This window comes from Toxorhynchites rutilus, chromosome 3, assembly GCF_029784135.1.
Source record: "Toxorhynchites rutilus septentrionalis strain SRP chromosome 3, ASM2978413v1, whole genome shotgun sequence".
In the NCBI taxonomy this organism is placed as follows: domain Eukaryota; kingdom Metazoa; phylum Arthropoda; class Insecta; order Diptera; family Culicidae; genus Toxorhynchites; species Toxorhynchites rutilus.
Genome location: NC_073746.1, coordinates 67811847 through 67825328, shown reverse-complemented (window position 1 = coordinate 67825328; position 13482 = coordinate 67811847). Strand labels below are relative to the sequence as shown.

Sequence of the window (13482 nt, the reverse complement as noted above, 5' to 3'; positions counted from 1 at the left end):
GTCCACACTGTCTTCTGGAAGAAGCGAAACATGTTCGCATTTTTAAGTGTCATTGGATTCCCTCAAAAGTATCATTTCAGAAGTGGCTATTTTTAAGAAAGAAAATGTATTTGTCTACATATCATCCAAACGTTATAAATAGAATTTACAAAAAAGGATAAATTGTTTTTGAAAATAATATCCAAGTTATTTGAAATTTTATGTTTTTTCGGTGAACAATCTAAAACATCAATAGTTTATAGGAATAATATTTAAAACGTTTGAAGTTTTGAAGAAATTGAAATTGTTTGAGCCCGAGTGAGCCAAATCTGGAGAATAGGGAGGATGTGAGGCGAGGTGTGAGTTGATGCATTGCCGTGATGAAAAAAAGACACTCGACTACCTTGATTCAAACGAATGACGAAAACAAAGAAACAGACCGAAATTTTTGTATGTTCTTCCAAGAGATGCTATTAACTTAAAGTGACCAGATGGTCAAAGGTCTAACGCGGGACACAAAAAACAAAACGTTATGTGAAAATAAACCATAGTTTAGCGAGTCTCATTTATTCGTGAAACACTTACCATGTGTCCTTGCAATTAAACCTGATCTGTATTATTTCTTTCTAAGTATCGTCATTCAGTTGTGATTTTTCGGTGGTTTAGATTTTGTTTACGCCTGAAAATCACTGGCTCAGTAAGAGCATTAAAGCCTGGCAAGCACGATTCAAATTCAACAATTTCCTTCAAATTACCGAATGGAATGCTCGAAAATTTCAATCCATTTTTCATCCAATTTAGCGTTAACGTATGCATTAAAAAAATAGACTATTTTCGGATGGCGATGAAAAAAACTACAAAAAATAATTTAATGGAACAAATTTTCCTTAAATATTACGTTTATTAAGCCTACAACAAAAATTATTCAAGGCTGTTGATAAGCAGCACTATCAAGCAACTTCATGATTTTTTCATACTATCAGCTTCACCCCACAGCAAAGGAGTTGGACATCCTGAGACGCTTTGTGTCCGCGAGACATAGCCGATCTGGTATTTACAACATCCTCTCCCTGTCGCTCCTTAAGCCGGGAGATCGAAACAACCGGCCAAACGGTGAAGGAGAATCTGGCCAAAATGGACATTTTTATGCGGAAGCGTCAGACGAGACCGGCAGTATCTGAGCAGCAGGCCAGAAGGAGTAGCTTCAGGTGCTGGTGAAAAACTTCTTTCCAGCGAAAGAAGTGAAAAACTTCTTTTCTTGCTCATAATGGAAGACGAAACGTGCTTGATGCTAGAATTCAACGAACAGCCGGAGACCGGGTACTTTACGTTCCCCAGGTAAGCGATGATGTCGAATATATCATCCAAATCAAGTTTTCGAAGAAGGTCCTTTTCTGACAGACGAGAAGGGAATGTCCAATCCGTTCTTCTTTCGAGTCATATGGTGAACGGGGAACGAGTACGAAGTGCTTGCCCAAACTTGCGAAGGTGATGTGGTCTTTATGCCGAAACGGGGATCAGCCCATTACGCCAAATGATCACTGAAGAATGGATAATGGATCGACTGGAGATAAACATTGTCGCGTAGACCGCCAACCTTCCCAACATATCCCAGTTGCGGCCTATAGAAAACTTTTAAGCGAATGGCCAAAATGGAGAGATGGCTGACTACCAAAGCCACGGAAAGGTACAAAAACGTGTCGACATACATCTTTTCATCAGCCATGATTGAGGTTCCGGCCAACATTTGCTTCATTTGCGATACTTCATCAAACAACCCTGCCTCTTCCTGTCCAGCATACACTAGTTCTTCCGGCTTATTTAACACGTTAAGCCCTGACCGAGCTAGAGGACCAAATATGAACTTTTCGTTTGACTCACGTTGGTCCCTGCGGATTAATAGGGGACTTTTATAAAAATCATTATAAATCTTAGTAAAAATCTTAAAAATAAATCTTTATAAAAATCAAATCTTTATAAAAATCAATTTTCCGATTTTGCTGCTGTCGTTTCCTGTTGACACTCTCTAAACAAAAAGTCCACTGTCGGTGCGATGAAACCAGCTCCACGTATTAATCGTTAAATGCATTGGAAGGTCTCTTGAACAGTCTGACAAATAAAAGTTTTATTTTGAGGTTCATCCATTTAAGAAAATCAACATGATCAAATTGTAATACTGAAATATATTGATATCGCGGGACATTTTCGTTCTTTTTGCCAAATGCGGGACGTACGCGGGACATTTTGTTGAAATGCGGGACGTCTGGTGTATATTTATATTAACTAAATATAAGAAGTTTTTTCCTTGACCCATTAACGATCAAGGTTTAAAATACAATTTGTTTGGATAGCCTTATCCTTTTCAACTACTGTGAATGTTTTTCCTTTAACTACTAAAAACGAATGTATTCTTTAAGAGTTAGTCAGTCTTCACCAGCCAAAGGCTCGAAGACATTATCATATGTATAAATAAAAAATAAATAAAATATATTTTTTTTACAGAAAACGAATTTATTGCTCAATAAAGTTATAAAAAAATAAATGAAATTGATGATAGGTCTACTTTTTGAACAGCTGGTCGTTACTGAGTTAAAAATGCCCATTCTGCGATGTATGGACGATTTGTAGCCTTGTGCATTGTCTTTCATGAAAAAAATCAGCCTGATATAATCGATCGAATTTCTTTTGAAAGGCTTCAATTTGGTATAAAACTTTAATTGTATTTTTTTAAATATTTTTATGAAGATGCAGATGATTTCCAGTCAAATGGAAGGATCGTGTCGAAAACACGACCGTTGACGTAGGATTACGTAACCAAATGTGTTGCATGGATATTTTGAATTTTTTTGAGAAAGATACGTCAAATCCGCAGTTGACCATTTGCAGCCGAATACGTCACGTTGCCGTCACGTAAGACGTAATTCTAATTATGTTTATTTGACATTTCATTGACATTGTTAATTTCAACATTATATTTATTTGGCATTGACTGGCTTGAATAAATATTCAATTTATCAATGTTTATTCAAGGTTTAGTCTTCTGAATCTACACAAAAATAGAGTCGTTGACATACCCAAATCGAACGAGGATTCGACACAAGCAAACCCGCGAACAATGGTACAAATGGGCTGATTATGTCCGTGAGATGTGTATTCAAATTATGCTTGAGAGTGTATTCAATTATGCTTAATCAGCCAATATATCCACATCCACTAAATTTCGATGAATTCTGAGAAGGTTCTGCCAGTCCCATTCGCGTCATGGCGAAATCCTGACAAAGACTTGATCGTTAAGTCCCTAAGGTCTATCCTTCTGTTGGACCATTGTATCGTTGATTGGGAAGATTATTTGAAGTAAGCTCCGAAATGATTTGGGAAATTCAAGCACATTTAGCATACCAGATGATGGATTGTTCATTGTGTCCCTGAGCTCTATAAATCTGTTGATTGGGATATGTTCAGTTGCTTATGCTATCGCGGAAAAATAAAAAATTTTTTCGTCGATTTCAAAAAAGTGCAAAATATATGACACAACACGATTTCACTTTTTTCCAGCGATTCGTTTTTCAGTTTTTATACGTATGTAAGGAGTGTTACGTGAGTGGCCCCACTCTTTACCGTCCACTTATCCACAAGCATATAAAAATGGAAGAAACAAATCGAAATAACATTTTTTCAAAATCAAATATATTTCTGTAATAAAAGATTTTACTCGAATGTCTAGCAGCCAAATGAAAGCTGAATTGTTTATACTAACTGTATTCGTTATTCGTTTGGTTACAGAAATATCGTTCAAGCCAACAAAGGTTTTAGAAAACAAACAAAACAGTTGTTTTTTGCGGATATTCCCACATCAAGGCAAAGTTGCGAAGAGTTTTCTAAAAAAGAAACTTGTAGCTTTGAAATAACATGAATATCATCTACATGCAGTCACTCACCACAAAATTAAAACTTTTTAAAAATTATTCTAGCTTAAAGTTTATTCAAAGATTCAATAAATTACATTAAAATTATATGAACATTTCAGTCAAATTTCGACAAAATTTGAAAAGTGTTTTTAGCCAACGTAAAGGGATTTCTACCAAATTGTAACCTCGATTGAAATGAAAGCATAGATGAAAAAATGGTTCAAATAAACATTAGGTCAGGTTATAATTTTAAAGGAAAATTAATCGAAACCAACAGAAAACCAGCGATCTTAGCAAAAAAAAATGGTTTAATTTTCAGCCAATTTTGTTAAATTTAGCTGAAGTAAACGAAAATTCAATGAAAGATTTGTTCTGATTTCTAAAAAAAATGAAGGTTTTGAACCGTTTGACCGCAAATAAAAAGTATTGAAATGATTTCGAAGTTTGAAGATTTGATTTTGAAGTTATAATCTCAAAATCGTAATAAACTTTTTTTTTTCAAAGTGTTCGGAAAAATATTAAATATTTCAAAAATTAATTTTTGATTTTTTCAGAGTTAGTTTTCCAAAAATGATTGAAACATCTCTAAGCGTTTGGTATTTTTCATTGAAAACTCACCTAAACACTTTCTTTTCCTAGTAATAGATATGTAATAGGTCCAGTAAACCATAAATAATGAATTTAAAAAAATGTATATGAAAAATCGTCAAAAAAAATTAATTTTAGTCCATCCTAGTCTAGTATGGTGCACCCTAGGGGTGAAATGAAAAATGCCCGTCATATGTTTCTCAAAATATACGAGGTTTAAGTAAAATCTGGTATTTTTTTTCGGTAAATCATTTCTATCATTTCTATATCATTTTTGAATCTATAGTCAATCATTTCCATTTCACATTTACCGTTCATTCAAGGCAGTTTTCGGTCAAAAATCCTCTCATCAGTATTTTTTTTCTTAATTTCTCCAAATGAAATTGAAGATCTCAGATGAATTATCACAAAATTTCAATAACATTTGACCTAATTTTCAATTGAATTTGAACAATTAAAATTTGGTATAAACCTAAACAAAAATTCACTTAAAATATAATTTTTGTTTAGGTTTATACCAAATTTTAATTGTTTCAATTCAGCAAAATTTCATTATTTTCATCTTTCGACAAAAACAATATTTAGGTAGTTCGAAAAGGGGCGTGTTTCTATGATTCTCCACAAGCGCTAACTTCTACTCGTATTTCAAGCTATACTACGCAAATGTATTTAGTTTGGTTCTTGAATTCGATGAATTGCAAAGTTCCGTGAATATTTGGAAAATAAATTGAAGGGTAACGCGAAAAAATAACTGGCATCACTGGTGGCAATCGGAGTTCGTAGAATCGCATTCGCGATAACGAATGTATTAGCGTTGACGACATTGAGCTTCGTTTTACGAGTTTGAGTAGCGTCAAACATAACCGAGGATTTTCAGGCGGAGTGAATACACTTTTAAAATAAAAATTCTGAATTAAAAAAAGAATTAGCAGGATAGTTTTAAGGTGTTAAAATTTGGATGGAAATGTTTACTTGATTTTACTTGATAACTCTCAACAAAAAGTACTGACCGTTACTTAACCAATTTTCTATCAATTTCTTGGTATTTCCACTAAAAGTTATCGTTCATCGTTCAAAAACTAATTTCGTTTCAAATTTTTTGCCGATTGCCTAAAAAAATATTACTATATTACATAGAATAAATATTTGATACGGACCAGTTAGTTCTTATATAAAATTTTTATTTTTAATGTGCCGTCAACCCGAATATATTCCCGCTAAAATGTCGCAAATTGACAACACTCACCATCCTGAAAGACTCGCTCCACATTCAACCCGTATGTGGCACATGTTTCGTAGTACGAACACCGTTTCAAATCCTGGGCCAGCTTCCGGGCCCGGGAATCGTCAATGACCCGTGGTGATCGTTCACTGATGGCATCTGAAAGAACAAAAACAAAACAGGTCATTTCATTTGAGCAACCAAAAAAAAACCGGGATAATGATCCTACCTTGAGTTCCAACCAGAATGATCGGGATCTCGGAACTGTTCCGGAAGTGGGACATTTTGGTGTAGTAGGTGTACACGGCGTTAAAGCTCGACTCGTTCTCCAGACTGAATACGAAGATGACCGCGTCGACCCAGGCGGCAAACTGGAAATGGGAAGCAGAAAAAAAATAAGACACGGAGTTCACTTTTAGTGCTTTGGGGAAAAACGAACGAAATCTCGTTGCGTACAATAATATAATAGCAGTTATTTAGCCGTCACCCCGGAATTGGTTCGTCACGGTGGGACAATAAATCAAAAACACGCCAAAAGTGTGAGTGTTTTTTTTTGCTGTTTTGTCCCGCCGTTTTTCGAAACCGATTCAGGTTCCTTCCTCCCTGTGTTGTGTGTTATTTTTTTTTGGTGGTGGCACTTTTTTGAAAAAAAAAACAGGGGGAAGTATATTAAGGTGAATTCTTTGCATTATTAACTAAATAATGACGGAGACGCATTTTGAGAAGGGTGCTGATTTTTCTCTCTCTCTTTCTAAAAAGTGTGCGATTTTTCTGCAAAAGAAAGTCGTTGCCTTTTGATTTTTAAGAATTTATGATTGATCTAAGTTCGGTGATTGAGCGTGGAACCGAAGAAGTCCGTTACCAGATGACCATAAATAATCAAGAATTGATTTTGAAGTTGGTCCACGGAACGAATGGAGTACAGAAAAAAACAGAATCCGAAAGGGGAAATATATTATGTATGCGCGTGAAAACAAATGCGAACACGTTCGAGGTCTCCTTCATTGCCGAGGCCGCTTTCAGTAGTTCAGTAGTCAGAGTGTGCGTTAATTAAATTATTTCAAGCGAAAATAGTTTAACGCTTCTGTTGCCTCTGCGCTGGCATGGGCCATGGATCAACCGCCAATGCAGAGAAACTGCGAATGTGGGCCGGTAAGAGAATGTACGCATTCAAGGTCGTTTTTTGACTCGCCACCGTAATCCAATTTGTTTGAAGCGAAAGACTCATAGGCGATTTTAATCCGGGGTTGGTTTCAGCTACTCAATATAGTCATCCATGTGTTTTTCTCTTCGTTTCGTTAATGACCGGAAATGAACTTTATGAGCATTAAAATAGCCATAACTCACAAATGGATATCACAATCGGTAAATCATCGACTAGTCAATTTTTTTTCTGTTGGCTGTCCGGTAAACAGATTAGGCGCGCCATGAATCGTTCTATTGAATCATCCAAGGAGGAGCGAGGAGCCACTATATTTTTTTCGAAAAATCTAACCTCAAAAACAAATACTACAAATCATTCAACACCCCTATAAAAGTGGATGGTTGTCAGCTCCCAATGATTTACTGGCTACACAATAGCAGCAAACAATACTCGGCCCTCGGCAATTCGTTCCGATAATCATCGACAGTTTCCAAAACAAAGATTAGGATAATAGCAACTGCCGAAAGTAAACACAAGCTTCGAATCTATCGTAACGATCGAAACTCATTCACTCACTCACTCACGACTTCTAAGCGCGAAATATTGGCGAAATAGGCTCCGGATTATTGCACCCTACGCGTGAACACGTGAACTTCACTTCCGAAAGCATTGAACTTGACTGCAGCCGCGTGGAAGTGGTCTAGCCGCTTCAAGTCGGAGTCTACTGCTGGCGGCGGCGGTGGAAGGTTCACCATATTTGCGTAAGGCGCAGGCGCTTCGACCCCCTTTTCCTGTTGTCATTTTCTGGACCCCTTAAAAATACAGTGTTTGGAAGAAAGTAACATTTTTGCTTCTGGTGAAACAACTTTCTGTATATACCTACGATTGCGTGTCGTGCGGGGGACGACGCTTTGTGAAAAGGAAAACAAGTTCACTAAAGGCTGCTTTGGCACCCTCGGTGGCGCTGAGAGATACAGGACTGACAAAGAAGATATGAATACTTCGCAACCCCACTTGAATTCGCATCAAATATTCATCATATTCGGTAGTTTCTCATTCTGCTAAAAAAAAAACCTCATGCCACACTGTAAAAGAGTATTTGAATTTAGTTTGATAACCCGAGGAAATCATCTCAACAATCATCATAAAAAATGTGTTCAATATCATGCATTGTTTATTGCCTTTGTTTTGTGTAAACAAGTTAATTTTAGATGACAATTCGCTTTCTTTGTGTATCGTTGATAATTTCGGTGTGTTTTGACTGTCAAGGAGTAGTTCTTATCCTTCTCGTGGATTCTTAACATAGGACCACATTTTACAGGAAGCTGTAAGATGTTGAACGAAAATCTAAAAACTAAACGTGCAACGAAATAACGAAAGATTTTGAACACTTATCACTCGATCATTTATTGATCCATCCATCATCCATCGATTTAAAATATTTCTACGTCTATCCCGATAAAAAATATTAAATTTCATAAACAAACAATTTAATTATTCATAAATTTTAAGCACATATCTAAACGAATATCCCGTATTCTGATTGAACTAATTTGTGCTCGTCAAACGAGCAATTAATGTTTCAGCGAGGCACAATTTGGATATGTCAGAACCATTGAGAAAACAACCGTGGCCAATTATCGCTGTTCATTCTATTCAAGGAACCAAATGAAAAATAAGCAGCACAAAATACTGCTTTCACTGTGGCCAATCGTCAGTTTTTGTTTTGCTCTCTTGCAAAATGGTTTGTGTAAGAATACGCACAGAGCAAACTCAGTGCAGAGATTGCATATTAATTTGGCACAGCGAGTATGAAAGAAATTTAATTTTTGATTTTAATTTAAACCTCGCTTCAGCCAACGAGCAGCCAACACCCACAAACAGAGGCAAACCGTTTTATGAATTCAAGTTCAATTCATTGACCAATTGTAAAATAACAAACCTTATCCAAACGAAAATTCGATTTTCTGACCGCCCAATTTACCGTCTAAAATGAGCAAAACCGGCCAATTAACAATTCACCGTTAGAATTTTCTGTTGCCGTTCAGCGAAAGGTGCTGGCATAGTATAATTTGCGGATTGTTTCTTTGAGAATGATGTCTTTGGAAGCGATGAAGTTGTAACTTTGCTAAGAGATACTGAAAAATTGCTCGGACATTCAATAAGTTCAATGTTTCAGTGTCGCTCTAGACAGCGAGCAATTGTTAATGCTGAGACTGGGAGTTTATTTTTGAGTTTTATTGCTTCGCTGCTCTGCCCACGCGTGTATTCGGAGGGGCATCCCAGCGAACGTTGAATAGTATAAATTGCCAAAACTGGAGGCGATATATATTCATCCAAGGCACATTTGGCTGATACATGATGCGTGTAACTGGCATATACATGCAAAAACAGAGATGATGTACGTATATGTCATATGGTCGGTGTTAAGTCAAACTAGACCATGTGACATTTTTATGATTTCGAGAAAAACTAACTTGAAGTTTGATGCTATAAGAGGTTTTCGTTGAGCATTCAAAACAATTTCTATAAGGTATTCCTACTGCACGCGTGACCTCCCAATTTTAATGAATGCGGTATGTAGCTTACGAAATATTTAACCTAAGGCAATCCATAACTTGATTTTTTTTAATTTACGACTTGGTTCCCTCTGACTTAATACCGACCATATTATATAAGTATATAAAGCCCTATACAACGATATTCCGTTGCTTGTTACACTGCTATGCGATTTGAACCGCCAATGTTATGTAAAATTAATAGAATGTACGTATATAATACTGCATATAGCGATATTACGATGCTCGCTATACCGATATACGACATAATCCATCAATGGTATAGAAGATCGTGTTTTGCGTTCTATACGATTTTGGACACATGATGGATGCTTTGATTGATATTTTATACGATTGTGATTTGAGACGAAATTATAGGCGCCCTAGCATGTGTTTGCTGGGATGTGTAAAATGCAAATAACGAATTTTATGTCAACTTGACCGGCCATTGGCAGCAGCATCTCAGTGAAACGTTACGGTCGTAAAGACATTTGTTCTGAAATACTTTTACATACTTGAAATCTAAAAAAAACAATAGACTACTTTTTGAAAAGAGCCAAAGCTTTTTTTCCTTAATTTTTTGCAAAAAATTATAGCTCAAAAAATTTAACGCTATTGAAACACCTTAAAAAACGTCAAAGAATAAAATATAGGAAATTATTTATTTTTTTTTGTTAAAAATTAAAGAAAAATTACACTTAAAAAATATTTTGAAAAACTTAAATTCATTTTTCTCAAAAATATATTTTTTAAAACAAGTCATTCATACATCGAAAGATGAGCACTTCTACAGGGGAAAAGTTTTTATAACAACAACTTTTTCATGTTTTTTTTTGGAAACAATACAACTAATCCTGATCATGTTGAAAATCGAAAAAACGATACGATAGTGTATTCGGCAGAATTTTAGATAATTTTCTCACTCGTAACATTTTGTGTGTAAACTCTCGGGATTGACATGTTTCTTAATAGTTAAAAGTTAAAGATAAAACAAGTCAATTGCGAGAATTTACACACAAAAGTTACGAGTTACGAGGTCAACATTAGCAGTCATTTTTCAAAGAAAAAATGAGAAAGTCCTAAACAAAATTATTCAGAGAATGAAATGTAGAAAAAATGATAAATTCTTATAAGGAAGAATTAAACAAAAAATTACACTGAAACAAAAGTATATTGAAATTAAAAATTCAATTTTCTCAAAATTTTTTTTTTCAAAATTCTGAATAAAAAAATATGAATAGGTCATGCAATAACCAACAAGTCATCGATACATCGGAAAAAGGGCACTTCTGCAGGAAGCAACTTTTTCGTGTTTTCCTTGAAAAATTATTGCTAATGTTTAAAAATGTACTAAAATCTTGCGATCGACATGTTCTGCAAACTTTATGTTATTTACAAACATGTCAAGAACATATCAATCCCGTGCCTTTACACACAATAATGTAACGAGAAGAACATTAGTTTTCATTGGTTATTGTATGGGTTATTCCTAGTTTTATGAGAATACAAAAAAAAAACATTTTTGAGAAAAATGGATTTTAATTTTAAAATTATTTTTTATTGATTTTTTTTTATTTCTTAATAATTTTAATTAAAAATTTGAACAATTTCCTACATTCCTCTCGTTGACTAAAATTTTGTAGGTTGAATAGTTTTTGAGTCACAATTTTTTCTTAAAATTTGTTAAAAAAAACTATTTTTCAAAAAGTAGTGTCTTTTTAATATTTCAAGTATGTGAAGTTGCTCAAATGACCAATGTCTTTGCACTCACAACGTGATCGGTGTGGCACAACAAATAAGGTAAATCTCTTTCGAATAGTGAATTGTTCTTACAACATTCTGATAAAAAAGTTATTGAATTTTCTAATGGGAAGGTCAATCGACGTTAAGTTTTACCAAGCACAAAGCATAAGTACAATAGACCCTCGATATAGGACTTCCCGAATTTCGTCAGTGGGTCGTAGGCTCTTGCCCTTTTGTTTTGGTCATAGCCAGAGTTGCCTACTATAATTTTCAAAAATCAGGAAGAAGGGAAATAAAAATCAGGAAGAAATCAGGATAGTTAAAATTGGGTTGTCCAGAAAGTTCTTGAAGTTCTTGCCGATTTTTGGGAAAACAAAAGCATAATTTTTACATATATTTACTCAGTTTTATATGTACAATTTTGTTCCACAATCATCCGTCATCTTTCACGAGGCTTAAAAATTCTATCCTTCCAGAGAATTTTTGCTTTCTCGTCGAATACTGCTCAAGGTGTTTTTGTGCTGTCCATAGAGTCAAGGTTTTTTCTCCTTGAGAGAACTATGCAGGGACCCGAACCTATGATAATTTAAAGGTTATTTGGACAAATTATTTTGGAGTCTGGCTGTAGTTGGTTTAACTGGTGGCATAGCACCTCGCATCCGGATTCTAAAATAATTGGTCGTGTTGTCAAATAGACATAACATTTAGCATTGTCCTGATGGAACACGGCACCTATCAAATTGACTGATTCTGAAGGTTTGTCCTAGATTACATATGACATATGACATGACTTTTTATAGTCTTATGGTATACTTATACATTATACATATAAAACCTGCCAATGGTTTGTGAAGTCATCATCCTTGATGATCCTTCTGGAGGGAGAGAAGAAAATGTCTCACTACACTATTGTTAATGTTGATTCATGCGATTCGCTTTGGCGGCATTGAGCTTTGTATTCTGTCGTTGTGAAGCGAAAATCATAATCAACTGAAAGGGAATGGATGATTAATGCACTTTTAAAATTTAAATTATGAATAAAATTTAATTTTTCCGAAGCATATAAATAAAATTGGCTGATAATGTTATATTGTGATGATGATTTTATTGTGTAAATATAAGGAAATGTTCAAGACTAGGTGTTTCAAACATTCAATAACCATCAAGTAATTTTTAAACATTCAAATTATAACGATTTTGGTTAATCTGATTTTTTTTTACGCCAACTTAAAGCTTTAATAAGTGTTGGCAATGTATGTCCAATAACGCGAATCGCTTCGGAATAGACAGAGATGATAAACGAAATAAAGTTTAAGTATTATACAACTGCGGATCTTTTTTTCATTAGGCAGAAATCCCAGTATAATCATTATGGGTAATTTTTACTCTGATTAAGTAATAATTACAAAAATCACGAAAAATTAGAATCATTCCAGTGAAATCAGGCAAAATTGAGTTTGTCAGGATATCAGGGAACGTGCTAAAATGTCTGCGAAATTCTGAAAAATAGAGAAGCTTGGCATCTCTGGTCATGACTTTCACATTGTCTGACCGCTGATGTACACGACCTTACAGATAAATAGTTTGATGATTTCTGTAGGCCGAAATATCATGTTTGGATCTTATTTCTAGCCCTTTATTGCGTTATCTACGATTTCGCGATCGCGATTGTTAAATTTCTTGTAAGAAATTTATTTTTTGCAATTATCTTTTTTTTAATTCTACAGAGAGGCTACCCAGCAAACATGAAATCGTATAAATAGCCATAATTGGAGGCGATATACATACATCCAAGACACAGAAACACACAAGAGTGGAGGTGATATACGTATATGCCATATTGTATATGCATATAAAGCCGTATAGCGATATACGATGCTTTTTACACTGTTATGCGATTTGACCCGACAATGCCATATAAAATGAATGTGCGTATATAATACTGCATATCGCGATACTAGGATGATCGTTATACCGATATACGACTTAATTCATCAGCAATATAGAAGAACGGATTTTTGCATTTTATACGATTTCGGATACACATGATGCTTCCTTTGATTGATATTTTATACGATTGTTATTTGATACGAATTTATATGCGACCTAGCATGTGGTAGTGACTTAGAATATTTTCAGTGTTATTGAAAACATAATATATTTAGGCTTAAGGTTAAAGTTTCTGGTTCTGAAATCGTTTGGTAACTTTCTGCTGTGATAATCCACAAAATAAATAGAATTAATTCTATTCCTATTCAGTCGTTCGGCTGACTGTGATCGACTAGCCCTAAAAGTTTTAACATGTTTAGGACACTGTTCCACATGACATGACCATAACTT

At 34.8% G+C, this 13482-nt stretch overlaps 1 protein-coding gene across 5 annotated transcripts in view; it reads right to left on the bottom strand.

Moving 5' to 3' along the window:
• Positions 1 to 13482, bottom strand: part of LOC129774927 (centaurin-gamma-1A) — a 478174-nt gene that overhangs the window by 14183 nt on the left and 450509 nt on the right. For 2 of the 5 annotated variants that reach the window (XM_055779015.1, XM_055779016.1), the window contains exons 3-4: positions 5927 to 6068; positions 5722 to 5856 (exon numbers count right to left, since the gene is read on the bottom strand). In XM_055779015.1, the coding sequence (XP_055634990.1) occupies positions 5722 to 5856; positions 5927 to 6068 (277 nt within the window). Of the gene's footprint in view, positions 1 to 5721; positions 5857 to 5926; positions 6069 to 7417; positions 7520 to 13482 lie in introns of those variants that run through there. The other 3 variants (XM_055779017.1, XM_055779018.1, XM_055779019.1) reach the window with 3 other exon arrangements.